The sequence below is a fragment of the Pseudonaja textilis genome, chromosome 4 (assembly GCF_049901715.1).
Source record: "Pseudonaja textilis isolate UNSWEBS1 chromosome 4, rPseTex1.2, whole genome shotgun sequence".
NCBI lineage: Eukaryota > Metazoa > Chordata > Lepidosauria > Squamata > Elapidae > Pseudonaja > Pseudonaja textilis.
The window spans coordinates 77,206,543-77,221,846 of NC_141993.1; the positions used below are offsets into that span (position 1 = coordinate 77,206,543).

The following is a 15,304-nucleotide window of genomic DNA, read 5'->3' on the forward strand; positions in this document are numbered from 1 at the left end:
TTCCATCTTCTCTTCTGATAGAGAATATTTATAACTAAAAGTTGGAATAATGGGTCCATGGTGCTCTCTGAGCTGGTTTTTTTTTCTTGCAGACATTTCATTATCCAAACTAGGTAACAACATCAGTGCAGTTTGAGTAATGAAACATCTGCTAGAAAACCACTAAGCTCAGAGAGCACCAACATCCCCTCATCCTCTTTTCTTTCTAATATTTTCTTATTAACCCAGTGACTATTATTTCCACATTAAAATCTCTATGGAGGCATGTATTTATAAAATCATTGAAGCAGAAAGAAGCTAGGACTTTGAACAGACAGCTGTATTAAACTTCATTTCCTACTCAAAGCTCAAGGAATTATAATTATTGCAGCTCTTGCCAATTTTAGGAAATTCTACTTTAACGTAAATTATATTAAATATACGATTTGCAAATATTCCAACTGCAATACCAGTAAAACCATAAAAACAGTCTCTGTTTAGACTTGATGAACACAGATGGTCATGGCCTACTTAAGGACTTGACATTTGCATGTTCATTTCCACATATCCAGTCAGAACTGCAATAAAAACACTGGGCTAAATTGTATTATCTTCTGAACAGAAGTATTTTTTCTTCTCCCTCTCTTTTAATCATATCAGAGTTCATTTCTACTATTTACATGAATAATGAAATGTATACCCCATAAAGCAGCACAGAGGATTTCTGAATTGAAGCGTTTCTTGTACTTTCGGATCTCTGGGGTGTCACTATGAGGACGGATGTTGGTGGGATTCACATTTACTACAGAAATTTTTCTTGCTTCATTAAGCTTGGCCTGTTCTTGCCTCAGCAGCTCACTGGTAAATAATGCTAAAAGGGGGGAAAAACACAGCAGCAGCTTTGTTAAATATGTAACTGAGGGATTTCATCAGATTTTAATTGCACAATTCTGTAATGGTACAAAAGTCTAGGCAGCAGTGGGATCTTACTTGTTCCACTACCATTTTGGTGATTGCATGGTGCACGGGTGCAGCTTTCCACACACCAGCTGAGGCCTGCAGCACCAATCAGTTGAGAGGATAAAGAAGAGAAAAGCGCAGGGGCAGATGGGAGGGCCGATCCTGCACTTTCCTCTTCTTTATCCTCTCAGCTGATCGTTGGAGGCTTTTTTTACTACCAGATTGGGTGAACCGGTCCGAACCGGTAGCATATTATCACTGAGTCTAGGGTTGTATAGCATTCAATATGGTACCTGGGCATCTTGTTATTCTAATCATCTACATTTTAATAAATTCTCTTTAACTAAAAATAACGGAAAGCTGGTATGCCACAAGCTAAAGACCAACTCAACCCAAATGTGTCCCCATAAACTTTCTTGAACATTAAGAATAACGGGGTAGGTGCAGGTCAAACGTTTGTTTCAACATTGCCCTAGACTGAAATAGGTGAAAGACAAAGGGCATCTTGGTCTATTTGCTAAGGCAATTATTTTCTGAAGCTCTGAAGATTTCCTTTCTTTCCCTAACTCCCTGACAATTGATAGGATGCTTCAATCAGGAAGTGACTCTAGGCAGCTTACACAAGAAGATTGTCATAAAAAAATAATAATAATGAAAAATAACAAAAAAACAGAATCAGCTGAAAAATATACTACAGACATCATGGAGGGTAAGGAGAACACAAGCATATTTCCTATCAGTTACCATTGGGGATCTGATCATTTCACTCTTCTCCAAGTCTATTGAAAGAACTAGTTGTTATGGCTTTATAGAAGCCCAACAGGATTGGAACTATATGGACACCAAGGGACACATTATTTCACAGAGAAGTTGCAGCTACCAAGAAGATGCCTCATCTGGATCCCATATGATGGTTTTTGGGGTTGAGATTCCAAGTGAGATAAAAACAGGCAGAATGACAATCCTGTTGGTAAGTGGTCCCAAACTTTTTCAGTTTGGTGGCCTGGCCCGGGGAAGAGAGGTGAGTGACAGGTGCATGCGCACAGCTCCATTTATGCAAAAGACATCCACACACAACCTCCACTCCCATGAATGGAGCTTGTGCACAATTCACACAAACAGAGCTTTGCACACGAATACAAGTGCTCCATCATTGGAGGCTTTTAAGAAGGTACTGAACAGCCATTTATTAGAAATAAGTATAGATCTCCTGTGACAGCAAAGGTTTGGACTAGATGACCTCCAAGGCCCCTTCCGACTCTGTTACTGTTTCACTATGTGTTCCTTCCTTATATCCTTCCTTTTGCTACCCATATATTTCATGCAATCACCGTCTTCTTAATAACCCCATAATCCCTTGCGGGGTGGAGTCTGGGCAACTGAATGGAGCTGAGTGTTTACTGGCCAGATGCCCTTCCTGTCCCCAATGTGGAGTTATATTCAGGAGATATAATCTCAACATGTCCAGAGAGAGAACTATCTGTCTCTCCCTAGGATTGAACTCACAGCCTCCTGATTGTGAGGCAAGAGCTCTACTTCTAGGCCACCGCACCACTCATCCATGTATTTCATGCAATATGCAAAATAAATTTACCTGTAGCAGAGGATTCTTCATCATCATCTTCATCTTCATCAGTCGGAGAGGTCTGATACACTCTGGTGTCCACAAATGGGGTGAAAGAAGCTTTTGTACTGCTCCCCATGCCGTACTATAAAGGGAAGAACACAGAAATGATTCATAAGGTTGTCATCATCACCCTAATCACCCATGGTATCCTTGTGTTACAATGACTTCTATGCCCAGCTGAGCAGATCTAGGTTTGCTTGTTGGTATTTTCATTTAAGGACTACTTTAATGGTACAGATAATTCACTCCTGCAGCATCTAGTAGTGATTACATGCACAAATGACCCTTTGTGGCTCATATAGCTGAGAGAGCTAGCATTTTTTTTCCACACCAATGCTTCATTATCAAATAAGCATCACTGCGACTGTCTCTTTCGAGAGGCAAAATAATTAACCATCCTTTCCAGCAGAACCATCTGATATATTCAGCTGCATTTCATCGGGTGGTGAAAAAAACCGAGGTGGCTACACTCATGCGTGTGAACTCTTGTAGGTGGAACCTGGAAGAGCTTCATTCAAAATCCAGGGCAGGTACAATTTTGCAAAACCAGACGAGGAACCGGTCTAGCGTTGTGGGTCTGTCTTTGAGTCAATGTTGATGCCTGACAACTGCCTGGACACGACCCGGCAGTTTTTTTTGTCAAAAGTGGTTTGCTACTGCTTTCTTTTTAGGGCTGAGAAAGAGTCAAAGGTCAAACCCAGTTGGTTTCATGTCTATGGCAGGACTAGAACACACGGTCTCCTGGTTTCTAGCCTAGTGCTTTAATTATTACACCAAATTGGCATTATGTTAAGCTAGCATAGTTTATATAACTCATATATCTCCAGCTAGCATTGACGATTCAGTTGATCCCTACGTTTTTATGGAAAAGCAGTTATCAACACCAGAAGGTTGAAAAGTTCTGAAACATACCTTCATATTCTATAGAGGTTGTCAGTCATCCAGGTCATGGTTGCCCCAAAGGTTGTTTTTCAGGAGGCAACTGGATTTTCTTGTTTTTTGTTTTGAAGGTGTTTCGCTTCTCATCCAAGAAGCTTCTTCAGCTCTGACTGGATGGTGGGGAATGGAAAGATTTATACTCCTTGCAGACAGCTGGTCATTTGCATCCTTTTAGAGGGTCGCTGAAGCACTTGGAGGTTTTTCTGTGTCCTCAGGGTCACCTGAGTAGCACTAATGATTCCTGTAATCTGCATTTTTTTTTCTGGAAATCCGTTCATACTCCCACACCATTCAAAGGGTGTCATTCCCAAATTGTATGGCTAAAAGTCTGCAGAGATTCCATTCCCCACTATCCTTTCACAGTGAAGAAGCTTCTTGGATGAGAAGTGAAACGTCTTCAAATGAAAAAAAACAGAAAGCCCAGTTGCCTCCTGAAGAACCTCCTTTGGGACATACTGTCAAATTGCACCACAGTAATAAAAGTGCAATGTTTAGTTATACAGATTGGCAGCTGCAAATTTTCTCGAAAACGAGTGGGACAGCATTCTGCCCCCTTTCTGTATCAGTGCCCATTAACATTTTTTTCCTTTTCCCTAATTAATACATCCCCTTATTCTTTTCCTTCCCCAAGACCCAGAAAACAAGAGCACCCTCCTTAGTGACTCCCATGAAGCCTGGGATTCTGCCATGTTTAATTTGTTTTCCAACGTTGTGGCCTAAAACAAATGTAAGAACTGGAGGCTACTTAAAAACAAGGGGGATAGATTGTCCTTGATGTACAACCATTCATTTAAGGATGGTTTGAAGCTACAATGTCGTTGGAAAAAAAAATGACTTAGGATCAAGCCACATCAATAGGGAAGCCAGCACAGAAGGTTGCAATGTAATATTTAACGACTGCGGCAAAAAAGGCAGTAAACTTGAGTGTGGTCATATGATGCCTCACTTAATAACCATGCCACTTAATGACAAATTTTCCAGTCCCGATCATGGTGGCAACCTGAGGAATACCTGGATTTGTGTGGGTTTTTTTTTGTGCGGGGATTTGTGTGTGGGTCCATAAACAGGAAATCAAAGAAAATGAATTCATAGTGTCTGGATGTTTTGTTTTGTTTTGGAAATAGTAATAGCACTTAGACTTCTATATTGCTTCACAGTGTTTTACAGCCCTCTCTAAGTGGTTTACAGAGTCAGCATACTGCCCCCAATGATCAGGGTCCTCATTTTACCCACCTGGGAAGGATGGAAGGCAGAGTTCAACCTTGCCTACTTGCCTCCAAAATCAAAGATAAGATTCCCTTGTGGAGGAAAATATCAAGTCCCGGAAGCTGGGTAAGATCAAGGAAGCAAGAACTGCAGAGAATTTGGTAAAGTATCTTTAATGACAGTCTTGGGAAAACTGCCAAAGAAATTTCCAACCCACATCGACATAAGTGAAGTCACTAAGGTGGAGTCTCTTTGAATGATCTGAAATCCCTTCTTCCCAAGTGTCTTTTTTGGCATCTGAACTAAACTGTCATTTATGAGATTAGCTATAAATGGACTCCCTGGCTGTCTCTTGGCTGTTTGCTTATTTTCCCTTCTATTCCTTTTGCAGCCTCCTTGCAATCTCACTGATATATTCCTTTCAATAGCTGCAAAGCCTGTGCAAGGGCTAAGCTCTTGATCCTCCCCCGCCCGTATGCTGTTTATCCAGGGCCTGCTATATTTATGACCTCTATTAGGAATCATAATAATAGGAAGCAGCAAGGGGTGGGAGGGAGGGGAATAATTTTCACCAGGGCTGTTGGATTCCTTTTCCTAGAATTTATTTCAAAAAGCACTGGCATCTGGCACCATGTCTACAATCCAGGATAAAAGCCGTACAGGTAGTCCTTGACTTACAACTATTAATTTATCAACAGTTTGAATTTACAACGGCACTGGAAAAAATTACTTACGATCTGTGGGGAGTGGATTGAGATATGGTGGCGCAGTGGCTAGAATGCAGTACTGCAGGCTACTTCTGATGACTGCTGGCTACCTTCAATTTGACAGTTCGAATCTCACCAGACTCAAGGTTGACCTATCCTTCCATCCTTCTGAGGTTGGTAAAATGAGAAACCAGATTGTTGGGCGCAAATATGCTGACTCTGTAAAATGCTTTAGAAAGGGCTGTAAAGTACTCTGAAGCGGTATATAAGTCTAAGTGCTACTGCTATGATTTATCACAGCAAACCCAGAGTTGTGTGATCAAAATTTGGGTACTTGGCAAGTATTTATGACAGTTGCAATGTTCCAGAGTCATGTGATTTGTTGGCTTCTGACAAGCAGTCAATGGGAAAAGACAAACTTGCTTAATGATTCGCTTAACAACCTTGGCAAAAAAGATCGTATAATTGGGTGCAATTTACATCACAGCTGCCTTGTTTAGCAAGGGAGACTCTATTCCAAATGGGATTGAAGGTCGAGGTCTACCTGTCGTCAGAGAGATTATACTGGATAACTCAACTACCCAGTGTACTAGCTCTGAGGTATAACCCAAATCATGGCAAAGTCTGTTAAAATACATAAAGGATTTGAATCTTTGATTAATTTGGAGGATGCCATCTAAAAAGAAGTAGAGTAAGAAATGATTAAGCAAAAAGATTTCAGAAGGAGCATTTCACAAAATATTTCATCACAACCCCTAGATATTATTAATGGTTAACTGTAGGTGGTTTCAAAATTTGGTCCTGTCACACCTTAACGGCAGTGCCACAATTGTATAAACTACACAAAAGTATGGAATTTCTCTGCCTTTGGTTGCATTTTGTTGGGAAACTCATTCCCCGGTCACATCCTAGTTTGGTTACTGCAACATATTTTACACGGGCTGCCCTTGGTGACCATCTAGAAATTACTGCTTGTTCAGAAGACACATGTAATTTTGAGCACCCCATGGTCTGCCCGTGTTCTACCAGTGCTTTGTAAACTACACTAGCTTCCCATTCACTTTAAACCCTAGATGGCAAAGGGCTAGGTTACTTGTGGGCCACTTCTCCCTGGGGCATCTTCCCATTTCACTAGGTCTTGTACAATGGGCATACTCCAAGTCCCTTCCCTCAAATGTTACACCTGTTGGTGATACCTAGACAATTTGCCTTCTTAGCAAGTACCCTACAATTTGGAACACATTTTCCCATGAGATCGGTCAGGTTACTCTCCTCCTGGCCTTCCAAAAGGTTTTTCCCACAAGCTTTGGGATGGTGAGTTTGGAGCCCATGAAAGCTCTACAGTTCATTTGGGACTATGTTGTGCTGGAATGTTCTAGGACAGAGTTCCCCAACCTTTCCGGATTTGCAGACTGGGGTGTGTGTGTGAAAGGAGAAGGTTCCGTGCAAATGGAGTGCACACACATATGCTTGCCTGCCGCTTGTACAAGTTGGGATGTGCATACATCCGTATACTTGCCTGCCACTTTCACGTCTTGGTTGGGAACAGCTCAAGACCAGGTAGTGGGCTGTGTTCTGGGAGGCTTTTATGCTTCGTATCATTTTACTTTTTTTGTAAGCCACCCAGGATTATGTTACATAAGATGGGGAAGCTATACAAATCTTATTTATAAACAAATCAATAAAAATAAAATGAAATGTGTGGTTCTAGGAACAGAGTGAGACTGGTCAATGAAGCTCTAGTCCCTTTTCTGAAAACTCTGCTTCACAATGGTCGTGGCTCTAAATATTGCAAGAACTGCAGTTATTTCTTGTGTACCTATATGGCACCGCACACCAGTATTTCTAACAAGATCGTTGAGGATCCTGGAAGATTTGAAATTTTTCCAAAATGATGCTTAGTGCCACAACAGCACCATTAGTAATGAGAACGTTTGAGTTTCCTTTTCTGTAATATACTTCCTGTTCCATTTGGGGGTTTTATAGCTACCAACACGTGGGAATGTTTGTATCTTGGGAGTATTCTAGCTTCTTTCTCATTCCTTTGTAACAGGAGAAGAAGTACTGCAGAGATTCTGCTTGTCGTCTTAATACAGAATGCAATTAAGAAAAGAACAGGAAAGCTGCCGCACTCAAGAGTGCCTCTATAAAACAGAATGCTACAAAGTGAAACAAAGGGAAAGAGACAAGTGTCTAAAACCCAAAGGGCCTCTGCTACCTACTTCAGCCACTGGCTCCATCTCTTGCCCATGGGTGGAGACTCGCCCCAAGCCCTCAGTCGGCGTGCCCGCAGGTGAGTGGCTTTGTTGCACTAGATCGGGAAGGTTGACATGGCCAGCAAAGCCATTGCTGGCTGGGTGGCCTGAGCGCTTGTGGTCACCAGAAGTCTGCAGAGACACAAGTTATATGGAAAAGAAGAGGAGGAGGAATTGCAGAAGGAAACAAACAAACAAAAAAACACAACCCAAGCTTGCCATATCAACCCACATTCTTAAGCAAGCACGGAAACAAGACCCCTGGTTTCTTGACACACAACATGCAGCAAGAGGCAACTATCAGCGGAGGTGACATTAGGAGGGCATGCAACACAACAATGAATTCACAGGCCAGTGAGTTGGTGGGACAGCATGCTTCTACAGCAGAAGGAAGATGATTATGATCTTTTATTTAAAAAAGACCGTGAATCTAGAAATGCTAGAAATTTATACCAATGGCAAAAACTATCGCGTAAGTGACAGGATGCAGAAGAAATATTATAAGGACAGTGGAGTCAACATGGTTTTCATGTTTAAAGCAAGTGTTTGGAAGCTGTCAATATGGAAATGCCTACAGGTTGCATGGCAGCTGACAACCAGAGTAGAGGTGCTGACTGTAGGATATAGAGCTTTCAAATGACTGGCACAAACAGAACAGCCTGATTAAGTGTCCTATCAGGATCTCAGGATTCTTGCACCACTAGAGCTGTGTCCCCATAACACGGTTATTGCAAGTGTTGCCTAGTGTGATACTTGCCCTCACTGCAAATTCACTGGGCTTCTTTACTGGGCCAGAGATAAGTTTAGAAATAAACTGGTGGGAAAAATGGGAAAAATGTGGATCTGAATGTAGTTTCATCATAATATGCTTGCCATCTTCTATATAGCATCTTACATTAACAGAATTAACGGAGTGTGTTGACTTTATAAGAAGGCATATGAAAATGTGCTCGACACAATTATTTTGTCACATTCTTCATCTTTGTGTGGCAAGATTCAATTTTGACAATGCTTAACAGCACAGAGCAACTATCTCATGGGAAATATAGTAATATCCAATATCTGCTGCGTTCTCAGACTTGTAATATTAACATTTCCCTTGCAGAAACTTTCTCCAGCTAGCTGTCCTCCAGAGGAATTAGACTTCAATTCTATATTACCTCAGCCTACCTGGCCTATGATGACCAGATTAGGACAGGTAATCCTTGATTTTACAACAGTTCATTTAGTGACCATACAAAATTACAACAGCACCGAAAGAAATGATTTATGACCATTTTCCACATTTACAATCGTTCCAGCATCCCCATGGTCACTTGATCAAAATTCAGGCACTTGGCAATTGACTCATATTTATGATGATCACAGTGTCCTGGGATCCTGCGATCACCTTTTTGTGACTTTCCCGACAAGTAAAATCAATGGGAAAACCAGATTCACTTAACAACCATGTTACTAATTTAATGACTGCAGTGATTCACAACTGTGGCAAGAAAGGTGGCAAAACGGGGCAAAACTCACTCAACAAATTTCTCATTTAACAACAGAAATTTGGGGCTCAATTGTAGCCGTACATTGAGGACTACCTGTATGAAAATTTAAGGCAATCTTAGAAAGGGACCCAACTGGAAAAACTACTTCAAAGGGACGTTAGAAGTAAATGAACTTCTCTATTCTCACCAAATTTCTCCCCTTCTGCATGTCAACTTGGGGATCATCTATCAAGGATTCAATCACTTCCAGGGATGGATAAGGGGGAGGCATGGCGGGTTGGTCTCAAAATCTCCACATCCTCCCTAAAAATGGGCCAAAATGTTTCCCTTGTACAGTCTGGCGATGATACTAATGCAGCCTTTGGAGCCCCTAAAATAGCGATCCCACACAAGAAGTTACCGCTCCTGGCTTGGTGTGTGGCATAAATCCAGTTATGAAAAAATATTAAGTCAAGAAAAGGACTAAGCTATTTACTCTGCTGTCTGATAACTTAGCTTTGGTTCCTTCTAGTTCAGAAGCCAACGGGGAGCTCTAAGTTAGTACAATACTCATCAAGATCTGGGCCGGGAAGTTGCCTGGAATTTTATGTCCCTTTTGCTGTACAGTTTTTACCTTGCCAGCAGGATCCCCTTTAGTAAAAGAATGATAATATCCTTATCTTACATGTTTGGAAATAAATATTCCAGCTTAATACGTTTCAGAAGGAGAGTTTGCATGAATCCCACTCACTGACTATTAAATGAGCTGTATAGAACTGGTCTTGGTTCCTCTCTCCTCTCCTGACATCTAGAGACCTTTGCTGGTATCTAGAACCTGTTAGACTATGTCTTAACTGAGAAACCAAGGATCAGCCTTGGGTCTCTGATGCACTATATGAAACCAGGCTTTTAAGTTTATTAATAAAACCATCATTTGCTGTTTGGGTGTAACAGAGAAATGGTATGAATTAATTTTGATGCAGCTACCAAGATTGGCATGCAAAGAGAAAAAAATATTGTGTGGGACAAGGGTAGCTGATAGGTTGTTTGAGAAAATATGCTCTATTCTGGCAGGATCACTGCATCCAAAGCAGAAATCGGGATTTATATCCTGGCATGGGGCAGTTGTCTGGTATTTTGCCCAGTAGCTTTGAAATGGCATGGTAATTATAAAATAATTTTAAAAAATGGCAAAATGGCATTTTATTTTAGCCACATGCTTTTGGCTTGTAATAGTCTTGGCCTCCTTGTATCCAGTCAGTCAGGGCCATGTTTAAAAAAAAAAAGGTGGGCCTGGACAAAAAAGGAAATTTTGTTTTCACTGTGTTTCAACCTCATCAAATCTGTTCCTATTTAAATGCACACCTGACCTACTTTAGCTGGGATTGCTTCCCATGGATTTAATAACTTCTCCTTTCAGTCCTCTTCATTCCAGTTGGCAGCACTTTTGGAAAGCCTTGCTGTTTGTTTGTGCATAAATCAAGAAGTTGTGTCCAGCTCTGGAACGTTAGATTGTGTATCTCTGCACTAATATTAGCTTGAAAATCAAACAAAACAAGTCACCGGTTTTTCACAGAGCCACCAACAACATAAGGTGTTGGTAACTCAAGCCTTCTGGGCTATGTAATCTGGAATTTATCAAAACCACTGGCCATTTTTCCAAGCTATTTTTTTCCACAGTGGCTAAAATAGAACAACAGAGTTGGAAGGTACTTCAGACAAATGGTTATCCAATCTCTTCTTAGTGAGTGTTGAAGCATTCATGACTTCTGGAGAAAAGTTGTTCCACTGATTAATTGTTCTATCAGGAAATTTCTCCTTAGTTCTAGGTTGCTTCTCTCCTTGATTAGTTTCCACCCATTGCTTCTTGTCCTACCCTCAGGTGCTTTGGAGAATAGCTTGACTCCCTCTTCTTTGGGGCAGCCCCTGAGTAGGCAGGCTACTCTAAGTCGAGGTGCACAAGTAGTTTTGTGCTTCCCCTGCACAGATTAGTAAGTTTCTTTTGGTCCCACAGAGCACACAAGCTTAGTTGCATACTAGTTTCAATGAAGTTTAGGTGCTTCCATTGCAGCATCCTTCCTTTCCCCCCACTTCCATCTGTGGTTCAATAAATGCAATCTAATCTAGCAAAAGAAAAAAAAAACTCTATTCTTTCTGCTAGCCTCTGTTGGCAATGAAAAAGGGGAAAAAATGAAAAAGAAAGCTAGCTGATGCTATTTTAGCTGAATTACAAGTCTGGCAGAAATTGTCAGCAGTGTGTTACAGCTGCAGCAACCTGCTGTTTGTGCCTAATGTGCCACTTATTAAGGGAAGACTCCAGAGCAGGGTAATGTACCTGAAAGAGATTACCCCAGGCTGCATAAACGGCATCTGCCACAATTCTTAAAACTCTCAATTTAATCAGAGAGCAATGATTTATTTAGGGAGGACAAAGAAAGAAGCGGGGCGAAAATAGAAATCTCAGGCAGTCATCACAGCATGGTTCTTTCAGACAAAAAAGAGGACTACACAGAAAACACAAATGCAATTTACGCACAAAATTTTTGCCAAATGCAAAGAGAGAGAGAGAGAGAGAAAGAAAGAAAGAAAGAAAGAAAGAAAGAAAGAAAGAAAGAAAGAAAGAAAGAAAGAAAGAAAGAAAGGAAGGAAGGAAGGAAGGAAGGAAGGAAGGAAGGAAATGAAAGAAAGAAAATAAATAAGTAAATAAAGACAGAATGAATAAAAGAAAAAGGAAGGAAGGAAGGAAGGAAGGAAGGAAGGAAGGAAGCCAGCTCACTATATTACCCTTCCTATTGTACTATTTTGGTAAGCTCACATTTTATGTCAACAGGTTGGGAGACCTCTGCTATCATCTGAATTATGTCAGTATCTTATGTCTAGTTTGCACAAGAATCATATTTTAAAGAGGGAAAAGGATGTGTAAAGTAGAAGACTTTCACAGAGTGTTTTACAGCAGGTCTTTTATCAGCAGATCTTAAAACACGAGGTGCTGCCAACGAAATCCAGAGGAAGAAAATACCAGAACTTACATATAGTTCTATTACAGTCAAATTCTATTACTAAACTGCATTGGGCAAGGACTGTTTAAGACTTAGAAGATACTTACTGCAAAGTCACAAAACCTAGATTGAAAATCTATCTAAGATGCCTAAACTACTATTTAGGTGACAATTTTGCCAGCTATATTTTCTCCAACCCATTATAGATGCTCTCTTCCATGTCTACCTGTGAATTTTCAGGTCACAAGGTGAAAACAGATGTTTAAAAGTAACCTATGAGCCCTGGAGGATGTGGCTGCTATTACCACTTTGAGGGCTTTCAGAAGTAGAGAAAGTGCCAGCGATTAGCTTGACAATTACATGGACATGTACTCTGTACAAAGAAATACCCTCAGATCAGAAAAAGAGATTAGATAACCATTTGTCTGAAGTGGTGTAGGGTTTCCTGCCTAAGCAGGGGATTGGACTAGAAGACTCCAAGGTCCGTCCAACTCTGTCTATTCTATTCTATTCTATTCTATTCTATTCTATTCTATTCTATTCCATTCCATTCCATTCCATTCCATTCCATTCCATTCCATTCCATTCCATCATTCTAGCTCCTGCCACCACAATGAAAAGACAGATTTAACAGATTAACAGAGTTGGAAGGGACCTTGTACGTCATCTAGTCCAACTCCCCGCCCAAGCAGGAGACCCTACACCATTTCTGACAAATGGCTGTCTAATCTCTTCTTGAAAGCCTCCAGTGCTTAAGCTCCCATGACTTGTGAAGGCAGGCTGTTCGATTGGTTGATTGTTCTCATGGTCTCCTTACTTCTAGGTGGAATCAATTTCCATCCATTATTCCTTGTCTGGCCTTTGGGTGCCTTGGAAAATAGATTGACCCCTTTCTCTTTCTGGCAGCCCCTCAAATATTGGAAGACTGCTATCATGTCTCCCCTGGACTTTCTCTTTCTCTTCACTAGACTCGCCATGCTTAGTTCCTGTAATGGTTCTTCATATGGTTCTTCTAAGACAACAGAATATGGCTAGAAAAAATTAGCTGTGAACAGCTCCTCCACCCCATCCTTGCTTCTAAAAACTATAGCTGGCTTCAACAATAAGCAACACTACTGTTTCCTCACAAAGGGAAGTGGGTCATTTAATATCACAGATGATTGCTGGACAGTGCTGGAGATCTTCATGTAAGGTGTCAGGTATACTTGTGAATGATACACTGATCTCCCCTTTATTGTTTGGGTGCTGTCCTTTTTTCTTAAGATAGGAGTTCTGACCATGAATCATCTATTTCCACTTGTTCAGGGCTTAAGAAAAAAAAAAAATAGATGACCTTTCTTTTCCCCAAGATTGTTTTCATGATTGTTTTAGATAATGTTTTGAAGGAAGAGAGGGAAGGAATGGCACTAACTCATGAATGAAAGACAGAAGGGGGATTAAAGAGAGTGGATCTGAATCAATGGGTATCCCCGTGGGACAAAACGAGACAGAATATGGGCTGGGCTCATGCCCTTAGCTAAATTATCTTGCCTTCACTTGCCTCCTACAATCTGACCTTTTGTCCTGACAATATCATCAAGCAAACCTACTCTTTTCATACGAGGAGAGGAAAGGAGTATTATTTCTCTGGGAGGAGAAGGAAGCAGCCTAAGCAGGAAGCAGCCTAAGCAAATGACGTTTGGCGTAAATGTCTATGGAGGTTCTCAATCAACCCAGCTCACGGTTGTCCCAAAGGTGCTTGAAAATGTTTCCTTTCTCCTCCAAGAAACTGCTTCAGTTCTAGAACTGAAGAAGAACTGAAGCAGCTACTTGGTGGGAACAAAAAAAATAATAATCAAAAACAACAACAACAAGAAAATCCAGTTGCCTTTTGGAAATGCACCTTTTGGGACGATGTTTAGTGCAGTTCCTTATCATCATGATCTGCCAGATATTAGGAAAAGTTTATCTATCAATGGCAGGATATTAATTATGGTACCCCACAAAGAGGTGTAGCTTTGCCTCAATAACTTTTACTAAAGCCTGCCTTTTGTTATATTTGTGCAATTGCCCTGTCCCTGTTATGTTTACAAAAAAACAACACAAGTGTACTTTTCACCACTGACTTTTACAGAGGGCCTTCCTTTTCTTCTCACCAAGGAAAAATAATTGGTGTGCTAAGAATTATAATTAATCTAAATTAGCAACTGAGAATCTCTTCCATATACAGGCAATCCACGACTTACAACCACAATTGAGGCCAACATTTCTATTGTTAAGAGAGACATTTGTTAAGTGAGTTTTGCCCCATTTTACGACCTTTCTTGCTATGGTTGTTAAGTGAATCACTGCAGTGGATAAGTTAGTAACTCAGTTGTTAAGTGAATCTGGCTTCCGCATTGATTTTACTTCTCAAAAGGTCACAAAAGGTGACCACATTTTCTTGGGACACAGCAACGGTCGTAAGTATGAACCGGGTGCCAAGCATCTGAATTTTGACCACATGACCATGGGGATGCTACAAAAGTTGCAACTGTGAAAAATGGTCATAAGTTATTTGTTTTTCAGTGTTGCAACTTTGAATGGTCATTAAATGAACCTGTTGTAAGTCGAGGACTACCTGTAGTATGTGAACCAAGTTTCTTTTTCACTTTCACACTGTCAATTGTGTGCAAATTGCTTGCTTTAAAGTCAGCTTGAAAGAAGATGAAGATCTGAAAACAACCTTGCTATGTCCTACAGTGTTTTGTGCTGTTTATAGTTAAGACACATCTTTTGTTTAGATTTTATAATTATACTAATAAGCTGCAAACCAGTACAGTTTAATCAATCACTCTGTGCTCAGAATACACAGTGTAATTATTATTCATAGCCTACGAAGACATTATCTCTCAAAGGGAACTGCTGAGAAGAAATGGTTGCCACCCACTTACCTCCCTTATCATTAAAGTCCCTTCTCTTGAAATACTGCTAAATTTGTCAGGGTGGGGAGGCTCCAGACCACCATGGCTCGATACCATTCCTAGATTGTAGGACTCATTGTTGGCTGGCATTCCCGTTGGTCTGAAAAAGAGGAGTTTTCAAAACAAAAAGAAAAGAGAAAGAAGTAGTTGGTTTCTCGTGATAAATTCATGACGACTATAGGAAAAAAAATTAACCTTAAAAGATTTGTAATTGCCAA

General features: G+C 40.6%; 1 protein-coding gene across 7 annotated transcripts in view; it reads right to left on the bottom strand.

Annotated features, from left to right (window-relative positions):
- TNIK (TRAF2 and NCK interacting kinase) overlaps positions 1–15,304 on the bottom strand; it is a 311,530-nt gene that overhangs the window by 15,583 nt on the left and 280,643 nt on the right. For 5 of the 7 annotated variants that reach the window (XM_026705758.2, XM_087933454.1, XM_026705757.2 and 2 more), the window contains 4 exons: positions 15,057–15,186; positions 7,641–7,805; positions 2,534–2,648; positions 680–850 (listed from right to left, as the gene is read on the bottom strand). In XM_026705758.2, coding sequence (XP_026561543.1) covers positions 680–850; positions 2,534–2,648; positions 7,641–7,805; positions 15,057–15,186 — 581 coding nt within the window. The remainder of the gene's footprint in view (positions 1–679; positions 851–2,533; positions 2,649–7,640; positions 7,806–15,056; positions 15,187–15,304) is intronic. The other 2 variants (XM_087933457.1, XM_087933455.1) reach the window with 1 other exon arrangement.